Source organism: Mastigoproctus giganteus, chromosome 7, assembly GCF_048544385.1.
Source record: "Mastigoproctus giganteus isolate SK-2022 chromosome 7, ASM4854438v1, whole genome shotgun sequence".
Classification (NCBI taxonomy): Eukaryota; Metazoa; Arthropoda; class Arachnida; order Uropygi; family Thelyphonidae; genus Mastigoproctus; species Mastigoproctus giganteus.
This window is the reverse complement of record NC_143581.1, coordinates 199519571-199536389: the sequence shown is the minus strand read 5'-3', so window position 1 is coordinate 199536389 and position 16819 is coordinate 199519571. Positions and strand designations below refer to the sequence as shown.

The 16819-nt window shown below is 36.0% G+C and overlaps 1 protein-coding gene across 2 annotated transcripts in view; it reads right to left on the bottom strand.

Moving 5' to 3' along the window:
• LOC150083551 (stomatin-like protein 1) overlaps positions 1-16819 on the bottom strand; it is a 105906-nt gene that overhangs the window by 48066 nt on the left and 41021 nt on the right. For both annotated transcript variants that reach the window (XM_090378070.1, XM_090378069.1), the window contains exons 5-6: positions 13026-13108; positions 4069-4272 (exon numbers count right to left, since the gene is read on the bottom strand). In XM_090378070.1, coding sequence (XP_090234196.1) covers positions 4069-4272; positions 13026-13108 — 287 coding nt within the window. The remainder of the gene's footprint in view (positions 1-4068; positions 4273-13025; positions 13109-16819) is intronic.

Sequence of the window (16819 nt, the reverse complement as noted above, 5' to 3'; positions counted from 1 at the left end):
AGTGTGGGTTACCAAGGAGTTATTTACTGATTGGTTTGTTAACCACTTTTGTCCTGAAGTAAAACGGTATTGTCAAAAAAACAACTTTGAAGAAAAAGCTCTTTTGTTGTGAGACAATGCTCCGGGACATCCTACTGATCTTAACACGTTGGACACATGCATTCCTGTCAAAGTTATGTTTGTATAAACATTTTGTTTCTTCCAGCAAACACAACTTCCCTGATTTCAACCATTGGATCAGGGAATAATAGCATCATTTAAAGCTTATTATCTGCATTGAACATTAAGCAATTTAACTGAACTAGAGGATAAAGAGGAAATGACAGTTAACTTTTTGGAAAAACTACACCATTAAAAACGCAATTGAAAACATTGATAGTTCTTGGAAAGAAGTCACTAAGAAATGCTTAAATGGAGTTTGGCGCAAAATATGGCCAGAAGTTGTACTAGAAGAAGAAAATAACATCCAAGAAATTAGAAATGAAGTTATCCAGATGGCTCAATCAATAGATTTCGAAAATGTCGATGAAGAGGATGTTAGAAATTTATTGAATGCAGAAGATGATGGTTTTTCAGTGGAAGATTTAGAAAACCTTGTTAGCAACGAAGACAAAGATAATGAAGACGAAGTTAAAGAAGTTCCTGCCGAAAAAGTGTTAACCAAAGATTTAAAAATGTCCTTAAATGACATTGAAAACGTTTTAAATTTTTTTAGTGAAAATGATCCTGATTTAGGAAGAAGTTTTATTGTTAAGCGATCAGTGTTAAATGCAATAACTCCTATAGGCAATTGTTAAATGAAAGAGAAAAAAAGCATAAGCAATCAACTTTACACTCATATTTTAAAATGTGATTTCACTTTGTATGTAAGTTGACTGTTTATTTAATAAAACTTTTCTTTGTTCGAAAAAAAAAGCTTTTCATTTTCTTTACGTAGGAACGTATCCCTATTCCGGCCATAGTATTTTTACCTCTGAAAACGAAGTTTCGCTTAACGAAGTAATTTCGTGGAACGCATCCTATTTGTTATTCGAGGTATGCCTGTATACAGATTTTGAACAATATTTTTGTAAATAATATACAATTACATACACAAGAGATAAAGAAAAATCGTTAAACGTTTAATGTAAAATTAAATTAAATTATATACAGATTTTGCACAATATTTTTGTAAATAATATACATACAATTGTGCTATGCATATTATGACTTTATCTTAAGAAAAATGCATACAGTAATCACTTATTTTCTTCTACACCTTCTTCCGGCTGATAATTTTGTTTTCAACATTTGTTTGGAATGAAGAAACCATCGAAAGTCCTTCAGTATCTTCTCCAGCTGCGAAAAACATTTTTAAACGATTGATTCGTATGAGCGCTTCTTCTATTTTTATCGGTGGTTCGTCGTTAATATGTTCTTTGACAGAATGACCTCCTTCCATTTCTTTATCCTCATGAGGAACTTCTTGAAAAATATCGATGATAATGTCGTTGATATTTTAGCCAGGGTCACTTGTAGCTGAAGTATCGTACATTATCAATAGATGTTGAAGTTCTTGTTCTTCTTGGTGCTCCACATTGCTGTTCACAACTTCAATTTTTGCGTTTGAGAAGCCAGACTTTACAAAACAGTTCACGACAGTTTGTTTTCTAATTGCGTTTACTGAAGAGGAAATCCACTGAATCGCATCTAGGATGCTGATTTTCTTTGCAAGGTCACTCGAACATGTTACATCGTTCATGTTTGCAATGAGATGTCTTAAAACACGTTTTCTGTAGTGAAGTTTAAAATTTTTTATTATCCCTTGATCCAAGGGCTGACACTCTGCAGATGTGTTTGGTGGCAGAAAAACAATTTGAATGTTGGACAATTCAATGTGCGGGTGAGATGCAGCATTATCCATGAGAAGAATAATTTTTCTGTTTTGACGAATCATGTTTTGGTTAAAGTGACTTATCCATTCACTCATGATATCTCGTGTCATCCATGCTTTTTTATTAGACTTCCAGTCAACATTCAAAAGATTCAACTTTATGCCCTTGAAACAACGAGGATTTTGTGGTTTTCCTATAAAAAGTGGTTGTTCAAAGTCTCCCAGCATATTTGTACACAATTGTACAGTCAAGCATTCCTTAGAAATTTTTCCGCACTGGCACTTTTCGTTTTTTAGACTCATTGTTTTTTCAGGAAGAGCTTTAAAAAAACAACCCTGTTTCGTCACAGTTGTAAATATCCTTAGCTTCAAAATCACAACATAAATCTTCCAATTTGACGGTCCACTCTGTTACAACCCCAGTATCAACAGATCCACCTTCACCACTTACGGTTTTCCAAGAAATTTTATGCCGAGTTTTGAACTTGTCTAGCCATCCCACAAAAGCTTTGAACTCATTTACTCCCATAGATTTCGCAACCTCGAAAGCCTTTTCCCTAATAATAACCCCATTAATGGGAATTTTTTTAGCACGTTCGTGACAAAACCACTCATACGTGACATTGTCAATTTGAAGTCCAACAGTTTTCGGAATGATTTTTGAACCTGATCATTTCCGTGTTGCCAAAATTGTTTGAGCAGTTCATTTTTTTTCTTTAGGATGTCGCTTACCTGCATCTTCTCGATTTTGAATTTTGCAGCGAGATTGCGAACACTATTTTTTTGCCGATCATACGCATTAATGAGTTGGACTTTATCTTTTAAAGTTAAATGTTTACGAGAAGACATTGTGCACTTCACACGACACTGAAAAAAACTGAAAACTGAAACTGAAAAGACGAAAGGCCGACAAAATCCCCCCCCATCTGCACACACTGAATTCATCAGAAGTTTTACACGTGCCTTAAAATTCTTGAAAAAGGGTTTAGAACAGCGACGTAAACCTTGATAAAATTCAGAGAATCGGAAATAGAAAATAAACACACGATTGAGGCAATATGTGGAAGAAAAGTCCCTCGAAAAAGGGCCGTGAGCTCGCCCGCTGTCCGTTATGGGGAGATCAAATTAAGTGCTAATCTAAACAAAACAGTGCAGATTGCCTGTCCGCGTCCGTTACAGAGAATGTCCGCTAGACAGAAGCTGCAAACACGTTAAAACCAATAGAGGTGAGTTGGGGAATTTGAAAATGTCCATTGTAGAGAGAGAGAGAGAGAGATGTCCGTTAACGAGAGGTGTCCGTTGGGAGAAGTTTCACTGTATATATATATATATATATATATATATATATATTCAGTACTTTGATCTCTGAAAAATTCAGTTAACAATGCTCATTTGCTTGGCATACGCCTGACAGACATTGCCACCATAGCCGAGTGGTTACGCGCATGGGTGCATACGTACACGTGCCTTGAGTGACCTGGGTTCAAGCCCGTGACTGCTAAATACAGTGCTGTTTCTTGTATTCTGTCTATCTTGTGAATTCCTCTGACCATTTGGTCGCCCTGGAGTATAAACAGAAAACCTATTTATTTATTTATTTATATTTGAAACATAATATAGCGTTCAAATGCAGTAAATAAAATAAAATGCAGCTAGGTAGGCATGATGATAACAAAACCAGTATAATAAGTAGATTTCTGTTGTTTTTTTTTTTCTCTCAAACTACTTCATTCTTATTTTGACAGAAAACATAACATACAACCATCATGACTCTAAAATAATTAGAAAATATTACAATAGTTAAAGATTTGTGATATCTACAGCCTCAGTAAAATAGATAGCCTAGCAATTATACTTTAGTTTTTCTTATTACTTAATTATTTAGAGTAAATCCAACTATCCTTAAAAATGATATTTATCTCATAAAGTGAACCAATGACATCTAAATTAAACCACTCTTATACCATGTATGAACCTTGCTGCTAATTGCAACAAAAAGAAATACTTGTGAGTGCTAACTGCTACCAACTGCTTATTATTCATCAAGAAATTAATTTTAATTTAATTTAATTATTAAACAATCTAAAAATAAAATGAGTGGTTTAATTCAAACATCATTAGTTGATTGCAAAACATGTTTAATTTATCTTTTAAATCAAAATGAAATAAAATCATAGCATGCATTGTCTATGTACCTGTAAATCAGTCTGCAAAGTTCTCCTGTCACTCTCTATTTCAGATTGGTATATCTGGCTAACTAGATTGCCCAAACAACTTAATCCTAACTGTTTTATTTTCTGCTCAGGCTCCTCGGCTCTAGTCACACATAACACTGCATCTTGAACTTGGTAACTAACTGTAGCAGTTACTTCAACTACAGCTCCATCTGCTGTCAGCAACTATGATAATTATGGTACAATATAAGTACAACAATAGCAAAGTAACAGTATTATATAATGGTAGTTAGCATACTAATATACAATTAAAACAGCATATAATCTAAATGAATGAATTTATATTGGACTGACACCACTGATGAATTTCCAGATAAGATACTTCGTATAATTCCTATTAATAGCTAATCAATGAAGAAAAGTACCAGAATTTCTTTCTACAATTACAATATTTTTTGTCTAAGATATAAGGTATTTCATATATAGAAAATAAAAATTTAAAAAAGTGTTACTTACTGGTCCGAAATTATTAAAACTGTATGAAATTACATTACCTGCATATTCAACTGTTCTCTGACAACTAAGCAGAACTAAAAATGTTTCAGGTGAGAGAGAGAGAGAGAGAGAGAGAGAGAGAGAGAGAGAGAGAGAGAGAGAGAGAGAGAGAGAGAGAGAGAGAGTAAAGAAAACATTTCCAAACGGCTTCTTTTTTTTTTTTTTTAATTAAAATTTCTTTTTTAAACAATGATTATAATATAAAAGATATTTATGTACTATTGGCAATTTCATGGGTGGAAATTCATAAAAAAAAAAAAAAAAAAAAAAACTGTAAATGTTAAATATTAGTCATTAAAATCCATACATTAATTTCATAAAATATCATTAGTCTACCAGCCCTTTTGAACTGGAAAGTTGGAGATACCAAGGATGAATAAATAGGAAGAAAAAACTATTTGGATAATCTTTACAAGCGGCAACTCCTTCCGTGGATCTCTGTGACAAGCAATGATAGGCAATTTCAAACTACACCAAAGAGGAGAAACGAGGAGAGGAGAACCCCTTTGGTGCTGGTTTTAAATTGTTTTCCGAATTAAAAACAACACCAAGGTGAGAGAAACTCTTTTCCCAATTTTAAACCAGCACCAAGATGCCATTCACTCTCTGTGCATTCATTTCCATCTTTAGAAAAGGGTACTCCATGCTTCCATATACTCTAACACAAACCTTCCAAGCAGCAGTCTGGTGTGTAGAAAAGGGTATCCATATTCTCTTGAATACTTGTTGCCAAGGTCCAAGGGAAAACACCAGTATGGCAGCATAGATGTTACGTGACCAACTTACAAAGGCAAGGTGTCTAGCCTGTTCTTTGATGGTCATATGAGAGATGGGAGGAGCTATGCTTGCCAAGCAGCCTGTAAGAGCAATAAGTGAGGGAAGCCACACTTATCAATCATTCATTGAAGAGGCCTCTGGAGTCAGGAACTCTATGATTCATTTATGATGCTATTAAAACAGACTCAAATCGATAAAATGCCTTTATTAAACAAAAATACACATACTGACTTGTATAAACTTTTATTATATTAAAATAAAATTAAAATGAAATAATGTGGTATATAACAAGAATAAAATGCGATAAAATATAAAATTAAAAGCGCTAAAAAGATGTTTAAAATTACTAAAAACCACTAGAACAGGAGCTTTCGGCAGCAGCAGCTGCCTTCATCAGCAATAATGGTTGTAGGTTATCTGACAATCTATATTGTTTGTTTGTTATTTGGTTTTTAGGAGCATTAGCAAATAAGGTCATATTGCTCCGGGATATGCGGTGGTCATTTCCTGACCTTTCCACATCCTCCGTATTTGGTGGTGACGGGCTCGAACCCCGGTCTAACCAAGAAGCGTGTGCTACACACTGCTGCTCCTTCCCACCTGGCTACGGAGGCGCCTGACAATCTATATATGTACACATATACGGCCCAGCAGGTATGAGACACAAACTATGGCACCTGTGCATGGTCCACTTCTCGTGCATTGGAACCGGAAATGGAACAAACCACTCTAAACCATTCGTCTCTCCTTAGGATAAGGGCTTCAAAGAGTGGATGAATGTGAAGCCCTTATCCCTATTAAGAATATAGCATCCAGAAGAACATATCCTTAAACTCTCTAGCCATTTCCAGTGCCAAAAGCCATGCACTCTATCCACAATCATGGCTTCTTTAGCTGTAATGCTATGCCTGAGAAACATAATTGGCTGTCTTGAGGGCCCCATCGTGTTCCCCGAGGTGATCACGCAGCCTACATTTCGTTTCCCCCACATAACACTCCCCACAATCCGGACACTCAATTTCATATATGACCCCACTAGTGTCATTACCCGCAATAGGATCTTTGATTGCGGACATTACTGTGTGCAGTCTCTGACCTGGCAGCTGCACACATAGCATATCTTACACGAACATAAAATACAAGAAACGGGTTCGAAATGCCCGGATAGTAAGGAATGTATGCAGTGGCAACAGGTGTAAAAGCATCCCTGCGACTGCTATTCATATCTCTTAAACACCCCTCAATAATTCTCTGGGGGTAACCACACGTTACTAGGTCAGCAATAACCCGTTTAGTCTCATCGTCCCTCTCCTCAGATGAAGAGCAGTAGATTGTTGTTGTTTTTTGGTTTTTAGGAGCATTAGCAACTAAGGCCATATTGCTCCGGGATATGCGGTGGTCATTCCCTGACCTTTCCGCATCTTCCATATTTGGTGGTGATGGGCTCGAACCCCGGTCTAATCAAGAAGCATGTAATATGCACTACTGCTCCCTCCCACCTGGCTACGGAGGCGCCCTATGAAGAGCAGTGGGACTCCACCCTTCCCATTAAGACCTTAACCACACTATTTTTGTGGCAACTGGTCTGAATGAAATTTTAGTGCAATTATAGCCAATTTAGCCATGGAAGAGTTCGAAGACAGGATGTTGGGGAGCTCTAGTCCACCCCCATTACGGGCGTGGAAGAGGTTTGTTGATGACACGTTCATTGTAATACAAAGGGGGATACAAAACAGAAGTACTTAACTGGTTGAATAACGGTTCGCCCTATATTCAGTTTACCTCGGAGGTTGAGTGGGGGACCCTTCTGTTCCTAGATGTGTGTGTGTGTGTGTGTACACAGAGAAGGCTGACACTTGAAAACTAAGGTTTATAGAAAACCTATGTGTCATGGCCAATACACACCCTTTAAAACTGCTCTAGAGTGTTTGTTCATTTAACAAAATATAGGAAACGTAAAATACAATTCCTGTATTTTACATTCATGTAAGATACGCTGTGTGCAGCTGCCGGGTCAGAGACTACACACAGTAGTGTCCACAATCAAAGATCCTATTGCGGGTAATGACACTAGTGGGGTCGTATATGAAATTGAGTGTCCGGATTGTGGGGAGTGTTATGTGGGGGAAACGAAACGTAGGCTGCGTGATCACCTGAGGCCCTCAAGACAGTCAATTATGTTTCCCAGGCATGTTCAGCCATAGCTGAACATGCATAGGAAACTGGGAATGGCATTACAGCTAAAGAAGCCATGATCGTGGATAGAGTGCATGGCTTTTGGCACTGGAAATGGCTAGAGAGTTTAAGGATATGTTCATCTTGATGCTATATTCTTAATAGGGTAAAGGCTTCGCATTCATCCACTCTTTGAAGCCCTTATCCTAAGGAGAGATGAACGATTTAGAGTAGTTCGTTCCATTTCCAGTTCCAGTGCACGAGAAGTGGACCATGCACAGGTGCTGTAGTTCGTGTCATGGACCTGCTGGGGCATATATGTGTACATGTATAGATTGTCGAATAACCTACAACCATTATTGCTGATGAAGGCGGCCGCTGCTGCCGAAAGCTCCTGTTCTAGTGGTTTTTAGTAACTTTAAACATCTTTTTAGCGCTTTTAATTTTATATTTTATCACATTTTATTCTTGTTATATACCATCTTATTTCATTTTAATTTTAATATACAGTTTATACAGTCAGTATGTGTATTTTTGTTTAATAAAGGCATTTTATCAATTTGGGTCAGTGTTTTAGTAGCATCATAGATGAATCTTGTCAATCATTGTTGTCACAAAGATCCACAGAAGGAGTACCTATTTGTAAAGATTAATCTACTATTTTTCTAACTAAAAACTAATTTTCTAACAAAATCTGCTTCACATTTCAATCCCAAATTCACTGTGAATTTTGTGACTAAAATGTGAAACAGATTGTGGCCATTGTGCTAACAAGTTTAGAAGAAAGTCAAGAAAAACTGAAGAAGCCATTTTTTTCTTCTTAAATGGAGCTACTGGTCTTGTTAACTGCACCAAGAAACAAGCAATTTATTTTTCATTTTATTATATGAATTACTTGTGGGGAGCTATTATCAAAAGTGATGTTTACCAAATCTTTTTTTAACAACGAAAAACTACTCACTCTCACTGAAATGTAACATTCATAAAAAAAAAAAAAAGGAAAAAAATTATATAATGATAATGCATAAAACTGGAAAACAAGGAAAGGATTAAATTACTAAGGTAACTAATATGATTACTAAATTTACAATTTTCTATCATAAGTTACTGGCATGAAATTACTAAATACAGTGTAACCCAAATATCAGGATCCCATTTAAGATGTTATCCCAACTAAGAAGTTCAAATTGCTCGCTTCCAAAATTGTACCATTTAATAATGTTCTATTTAAAAGGATTATGTGATTTTTGTAATCTGTTGTTGCACAATTGATTGCATGTTTCCTGAAGTTTTGGGTACTACTAACTGTACAATGTTACATGCCTATTTCATCAATAGCAACAATATAATGCTAACAACTGCTTTTAAAATAATAATAATTTTTTTTTTCTGAAGCTCAAAATTCAATTTAGGAGGGTCGAAATGTTTCACCCTCTTAAGATATTTTTACACTCAAGATACTCAAATTCCTTCAAAAATATCAATAAGCAGGTTTCACTCGAAGGCAATGCTAACCAGAATGGTGCTCCATACAAGACACTTCCTTAAAGCAGCCGCTAAATGGTTTCTGCCCTGGGTTTGCTGTATTACCGAAATTAAAATACTCTCATATTGAAAGTACTGAAGTCAAAATACTTAAAATTGAAATTAAAATTAACTAAAAAAAAAAAATACCGAAATTAAAATTTCGGTATTATTCACGTAGATTATTCACACCAATAATCTATTAATCTGGATTCAGAATGATCCTACATAAGTCATTTTGCTGTTAGAGGTCAAAAATATGGATTAGCAATATGATGTATGAGATCAGAATTTGTAATGTTACATTCTGTATTTAGTTCATGCAATTATATATTTATAATTCAGTAATTTTAATTATTAAAATGAAAATATCCACTTAAAAACAACAAACTACCCAACAAGCATTAATTACAAGACAGACAGCATGTGGTGATAGCATATCACAGACACAGTATTGTAAATCACTGATACAAAGAATTTCCAAATTTATTATTTATTCTAAGTTTATGCGAAAAAGGAAAGGAAAAGCAAAGTAAGCAAAAAGCAAAAGTAGAATAGGGAGCAGAAATACAACAGTTACCCGACAAAAACAATTCATATTAAGAACTTCCTCCATCTTAAGAACTGTAACACAATACGTTTGTCATTTGTCAGCTGTTCAGTAAAGGATTTGAGTTTAAATCCCATTGCACATAGAAGAAACCTTTTATGTACTTTCTTCAAACTTGGCTAAGTAGTTCAAATTGCATTAAGTTGTATTTGAGCAACTTAGCCCTTATGTTGCATTAAGAATTTGCAGATAACAGTGATCACAGTGTACTGATGTGGGATTTACTTAAAGATGTAACTACCATCAAGGCTAAAGAGAAGGGTTTTTGTAAAGGTGACTACAGTGGTCTCAGACAGTTTATAAATTCTATACAGTGGAATCAACTGATGATGTTACCAATGGTGAATTCTACATGGGAAGACTTCAGGGACTTAATCTTGGAGGCTACCAGGCTTTTGGTATCAACTAAGAAATACTGTTCAAGGTTCAGGCCTAAATGGATGTCAGATGAAGTAATGAGGCTCGTGGCAGAGAAGAAAAATGTATGGGATGCATATAAATTATCAGGCAACACAGAAGCCTACGGCAGATAATAAGCTAGTCTGCAATCAAGTGAAAATGGATATTAGGCAAGCGAAGGCAGATTACGAGAAATCCTTAGCAAAGGATGCAAAGAAAAACAGCAAAGAGTTCTTTACTTATGTAAACTCTAGAAGGAAAGGGATGAATCAGATTGGACCACTTAACATAGATGGGTTGACTATTGATGATCATACTCAGGTAGTTCATAAACTGAATGAGTATTTTGCATCTACATTCACACATGAGGAGTTATTCAAGGAGGGGAATGCCAGAAGTTTATCAAACTCTAACAGAGAGCTAAGTGATTTTGTAATAACTGAGAGCTAAGTGGAGAAGAAATTGAAGTTAAATATAAAAAAGGCACCTGGGGCAGATGAAATCTATCCAATTATAATAAAGGAGGCAGCAACCCCTTAGCCATTATTACGAGAGCATCCTTAGAGTCAGAGAAGGTCCCCATGGACTGGAGATGTGCAAATGTATCTCCAATTAACAAAGGGGGGTGCAAAGGGTGACACAAATAATTATACACCTGTTAGTTTAACTTCTGTTCTGGGGAAAATAATGGAGTCACTGGTTAAAGAGGTGATACAGGATCACCTAGACAAGACAGCAGTAATAGTTCAGACACAGCATGGGTTTGTTAAGGGGAAGTCTTGTCTGACCAATCTGATTGGATACTCTGATGTGGTCACAAAGGAACTGGATGCAAAAAATAATTTTGATATCATATATTTGGATTTCAGTAAAACTTTTGATACTATTGCACATGGAAGACTGCTGTACAAATTGGAGCGATATGGCATTAAGGGCAAGTTACTGCAATGGATAAAAGGATGGTTGAGTGGGAGACAGCAGAGAGTGGTAATAAATGGACACTGCTCTACGTGGACTAATGTTATTAGCGGAGTCCTCCAGTGTTTGGTGCTGGGCCAATTGTTGTTTTGTGTATTTATCAATGATATCGATGAAGGAATATCAGGCTTAATGTCCAAGTTTGCAGATGATACAAAGGTTGGCAGGGTTGTTAACGACAGTAAAGACAATATGCTATAGCAACAGGATCTAGAAAAGTTAGGCAGATGGGCTGAGAAGTGGCAACTGAAGTTTAACATTGACAAATGTAAAGTACTGCATATGGGTAGCAGTAACCCAAGAGAATGTACCAACTGTGTGATATTACACTAAGGGAGGTGGAGAATGAAAAAAAGACCTGGGGGTAATTATGCAGTCAGATATGAAGTTCTCTGAGCAGGTCATGGAATTTTGTCAATGATATATAGGAATTTTGCTAGCAGAGACAAGGAGGTAATTATCCCTTTGTATAAGGCAATGGTCAGGCCACACCTTGTGTACTGTATACAGGTCTGGAGGCCTCATTTTAGAAAGGATGTAGAGTTGTTGTTGTTTGGTTTTTAGGAGCATTAGCAACTAAGGCCATATTGCTCCAGGATATGCGGTGGTCATTCCCTGAATGACCTTTCCGCATCCTCCGTATTTGGTGGTGACGGGCTCGAACCCCGGTCTAATCACGAAGCGTGTGCTACGCACTGCTGCTCCTTCCCACCTGGCTACGGAGTCGCCGATGTAGCGTTGCTAGAATGAGTAGAGAGAAGGGCAACACGATTGGTGAGATGAACAAAGGGGGGTGCGCTTACAAAGAAAGGCTTAAGTTCTGCAAGTTGCAGCATCTGGAGACTAGGCACCTGCGAGATGACCTGATCGAGGTGTATAAGGCCTTGAATGGTTTGAGAAGGCTCAATGCTGACGGGATACTTCCACTTGCTCAGATCAAGAACCTGAGGGGGCATAGATTCAAATTGAGGAAAGACAGTTGTAGAATAGATGTGTGGAGGTTTGCCTTTAGCCAGCGAGTAGCTGATTGCTGGAACAGACTTCCATCTGTTGTTGTGGAAGTTGATAGCTTAAATAAATTTAAGGCTGAACTAGACAAACATTTGGAGTGACCAGATGGGTGAAAATTGGGAAGGTTTTTTTTTGGTTGATGCTGTATAAGCTTGCTGCATCATATGTCTCAACTAATGCTAATTTTAGGTGAAGTGGTAGAAGTTTTCACCTGTAAATACAGACTTTTCTTTTTCTGTCCATAAACAGGTAAACTGAGCAGTCTATAAATTCCTCTGGTATGGATGTTCCTGAGTATAAACTGAAAATAAATATTTAGAAATATTAATGACATTAAACTAAAAAAAAAAAAAAAAACCAAATGCATCTAGGTTTTGTCAGAATGCAAAAAAAAAATCTTGCAAATAAATAATGAATTTATAACTGAGAGAAATAATCAAGACAATTAAGTGCTAAGTCATGGTTGCAAAAGTGATGATAAAAGCAGAAATACTTCCCCATACACCCTCATGAGTAGCACAGTTGGTATAATCGCTGTTCTTGCCATACCGAGTGGAAAAAAATCTTGAGTTTGAATTCCGTCATGATGCAAAAGAAATTTTTATGAGTCTTTTTCACAACATGGCTGAGTTACTCATTCTCAGCCAATGGTGGTATGGTTTTTCTCCCAGAAACTCTGGTTTTTCATCCAGCAAAGAGAAAATCAACTACAAAACACAAGCAATTTACAGACATCATATACTGTGCAATATGGCCTAAATTGCTGAAACGCCAAACTCTACCAGCCAACAGCCACTTCCCAACATATGTACCTTTTTCTTTTTTTTCTTTCTTTTTTTTTTTTTTTTATTGTATTTCTAAATAAATTTAAACAAATTCACAATATGCAAATATGAAAAAATAAATTCTACAAATAAGCCAAACCAGTTCCTTATTAATCATCGCTAACCTGTTGCAGTGGTAAGCAAAATCTATGCAGCCTAAGATCCACTATTGTCCACTGGTCTACACAAGGCAATACAACAACAAAACCTAGGAAAGAAATAAAAATTATAAAAACATACTGTATGCTTATGCTTCTAACTAAATATGTTCAAAAGATTCTGAGCTTCTATCAAAATATAAACAAGAGTTGGAGGATAATTAAGGAAAGGAGTATAAATTGTTAGTTTTAACACAACACTGTATTTTATAAATTGTTAAGATGTTCTTGAATAAAAACAACACGCAATAATACAATAGCATTGCAAATATTCATACATTGTCCATGAGTCTGAAATTCTATAATCCTTAGAGGTAGGGCTCTGAAGAGACTAGAGTACTGTTCCAGTTCAGCATATACATTGGTAATGTCATGTACATAGTTTATTGAAAACATATTTCATTTAACCAGCATTCCATCTGTTAAAATTTTCTTCTATTTCAACCTCTCTCTCTCTCCCCCACAATTAGCTTCCAAGCTCCCTGTTTTAACAAAAGTACATTTATATTTATTTATTTTTTTTTTTCATGAAAAATTATGAGCATTGACTCACTACTACCTGAATTCAGATACACATTATCTGCAACAAATATTACAGAACTGAGGGACAATGTGAGGGATAATATTTTAAATCTTATAAGATTCAACAAAGTGTTAAAACTAATAATTCTATATTTACATATATATTTTTTAATATTTTCACAATTTTATCCAGTTTGTTTATCAAATTATTAATATGATTCTATTAAATATTAAATAATATTTAATAAAAGACACTTTACCATGTGAAATATTTTAATTAGTTTATTGATGTGAAAGGATAAATTTCAATTATTTGGCTCAGACAGTCCCAACAATTAAATAAACTTTGATTTAAAAGATATCACTAAATTTTAGGTTTAGAGATTTACTAGATTATGGGAGAGAACCTAACTATACAACACAGAGGAACACTTGCTACAGAACTGTACCTAGTGTTCCTCAGTGTGATGTAGTTAGTTTCTCAATGAGTTTTATCTTATCAAGAATTTGGAATTACGAGATCCCCTTAAGGGATTCACAGTATGAAATGTATGATACTATTTATGCAAAACATGGTTTAATCTCATTACAACTATATACAACTTAATGCTTTGAACTAACTGTTGTACAAATTTGCAACATTTGATAACATAAAAAGGAATTCTGCATGCTACTGTGGAAATTGCCTCCAAATTTCCACACATTATGTGCAAATAACATAACTTTTATTTAAACTTCCAGGATATCTGATTAATACATCTGCCATTTTTCTATGCAAGAGCATCAGAACTATATGAAAAATAAACGTATTACTATGAGATACAAAAATTCCATACCTGTTGAAAAGTTTAACTTTTAGAATAAATATAATTTTAAACTATTTTTAAACTTTGTGCTAAGGCTGGTTTCTCTCTTGACCTACTGTATGTCATATTCACTTTTGAAACTTTTTTTTTTTTTTTTTTATGTAAACTCCAAACATGAGAGGTATTAGAACCTATAGCTTAGTACCGTGCTTGGGTTGGAGGTTGAGAACAAGAAAGAAAGAAGATATTTGTTGACATTGGACCTGAACTTCTGTAGACTGTAATTTTCAGGAAATACGTATGAAGGAAGGTTGTTCCAGAAAACAGCAGTTGAATGAATAAACGAGGAAGATGAAAAGTTGGTTCAGTGAGTTTGAAGATGGACAGTAAATGGATGTTGGCGGCACGTGTTCGGACTGTTTTGAAAGAGAGAGCGGGAATTATAGAAGCCAATTCAGAAGAACAGTGCCCATGGAAATATCTGTAGAAGAGGCATGCAGCAGAAACAGAACATCTATGAGACAATGAGTGGAGAGACTCTGTTAGAGATGAATCATTAATTAACCTACTTGCCCTCTTCTAAACGGAATCAAGAAGCCTGAGAGAGGTTTTGGGGGCATCACCCCAGGTGTGGGAACAATATTCCATGGTAGGGCAGATTTCCGATTTGTACAGAGTAAACAGCTGTTTGGAAGAAAAGTAACACCGAGAGCGAAAGAGAAAACCAAGTTTTTTTAGATGCAGAGGAAGCAATATTTGTAATGTGCTTGTGCCGAGAGAGATTACAAGTCAGGGTAATCCCCAAAAGAGATATATCATTTTGCCTAGAAATCGGAGTGTCACCAAAGATAAGCACAGGAGCAGAAAAATCCTTTTTGTGAGATATAAAACAAGACTGAGTTTTAGAAGGATTGAAATCAACTAAGTTGTCTTTGCCCCACAGGAGAATTACCTAGAGATCGGCATTTAAGGAATTGGTAGCAGATTTTCGAGAAGTTGAAGCTGATTGAGCTGGGCAAGGTTTCTCAAAATGGAAAGTGGAATGCAATATGCTATCATCGGCAAAACTTTGGATAGGATTTCCAGTCAATGGAAGAAGGATATTAATATACAAGAGAAAAAGAACTGAACCTTGTGGGACACCAGCATTAGTGGAGAAGTTAGAAGACAGAGAGCCATCTACCATCACCCTCAGTGAGCGATCAGAGAGAAAACTGGATAACCAATTACAAAAAACAGTTTGCAAACCATAAGATGGAAGTTTGTTTAGAAGACCTTTATGCCAAACACAATCAAAAGACTTTGAGATGTCAAGAACAACTGCTTGTGTTTCACCGAACTTTTCCATTGAATTAGTCCAAAATGGGTAACATAAGCCAGAATATCACCAGTGGATCGACACTGACGGAATCCATACGGGCGATCGTTGATCAGATGGAAGGTTTCTAGGCAGTTTAAGAGTTGGCGGTTAATTGATTTCTCCATTACTTTAGAAAGAGTAGAAGTAATTGCAATGGGACGATAATTGGATGGGAAGGATTTGTCACCCTTTTTAGGAACTGACTGGATATGAGCAAATTTCCAAGCAGAAAGAAAAACACCTTTGGAATAAGAAAAAAAAAACACCTTTGGAAAAATTTGAAACCAAGATCATTAATACACGAGTTGGAGGGAAAATGGGATGCTAGCAAGTCAGCTTTATCCTTGGCTGAAGTGACAACAGAACTATCTGGGAGCAGGGATGGGCAAAAATTGCGACCAATAGCTTTGGCAAGAGACCAGAATGCTCGGTTACTATTAGGGCAAGAAGGAAGTTTTCTACTCTTAGCCTGTTCAAACTCTAGTTTGGACTGATTAATAACTGCTTTACAATTGTTGCGAGCTTTGGTGGAGTTAGGAGAACGGTTTGGACTGGAGAAAGTCAAGTTGCAAAGAGAAGAAGTCAAAGAGCTCCAAGTGATTAGTGGAGTTGGGAGAACGGTAGAGAAAACAGATGAATTTGACACAATGAGGTAGAGAGATTTTAAGCCAGAGGAGATCGAAAAGAGGAGATTCCAAATTACCAAGTCTCTGATAGGGAATATCGGAACGGACATATGCACAAGTACCACCTTTGAGGTGAAAGGAATTGTACAGCAAATAATTTGAGCAACTGAGATGAGCAGTAGTTGAATCAAGCATTAACTGAGATTCTATCATAAAAAGTACATGGGGTTTGGCAGACTGCACGTGGAAATGGACATCGTTGAGATTAGAATTTAGACCACGTATATTTGTGAAATGAATTAGGAAGTGTTTGGGAGGTTTAGATCTTTTCGCAGATAAGCTTACTCTATTTCCTTACATATTGAATACACCACGACAAGTCATGGTGTATTCAATAGTAAGGAAAAGTGGGTGGAACATGCTGTATGAAGTAATGAAATTTTTGGA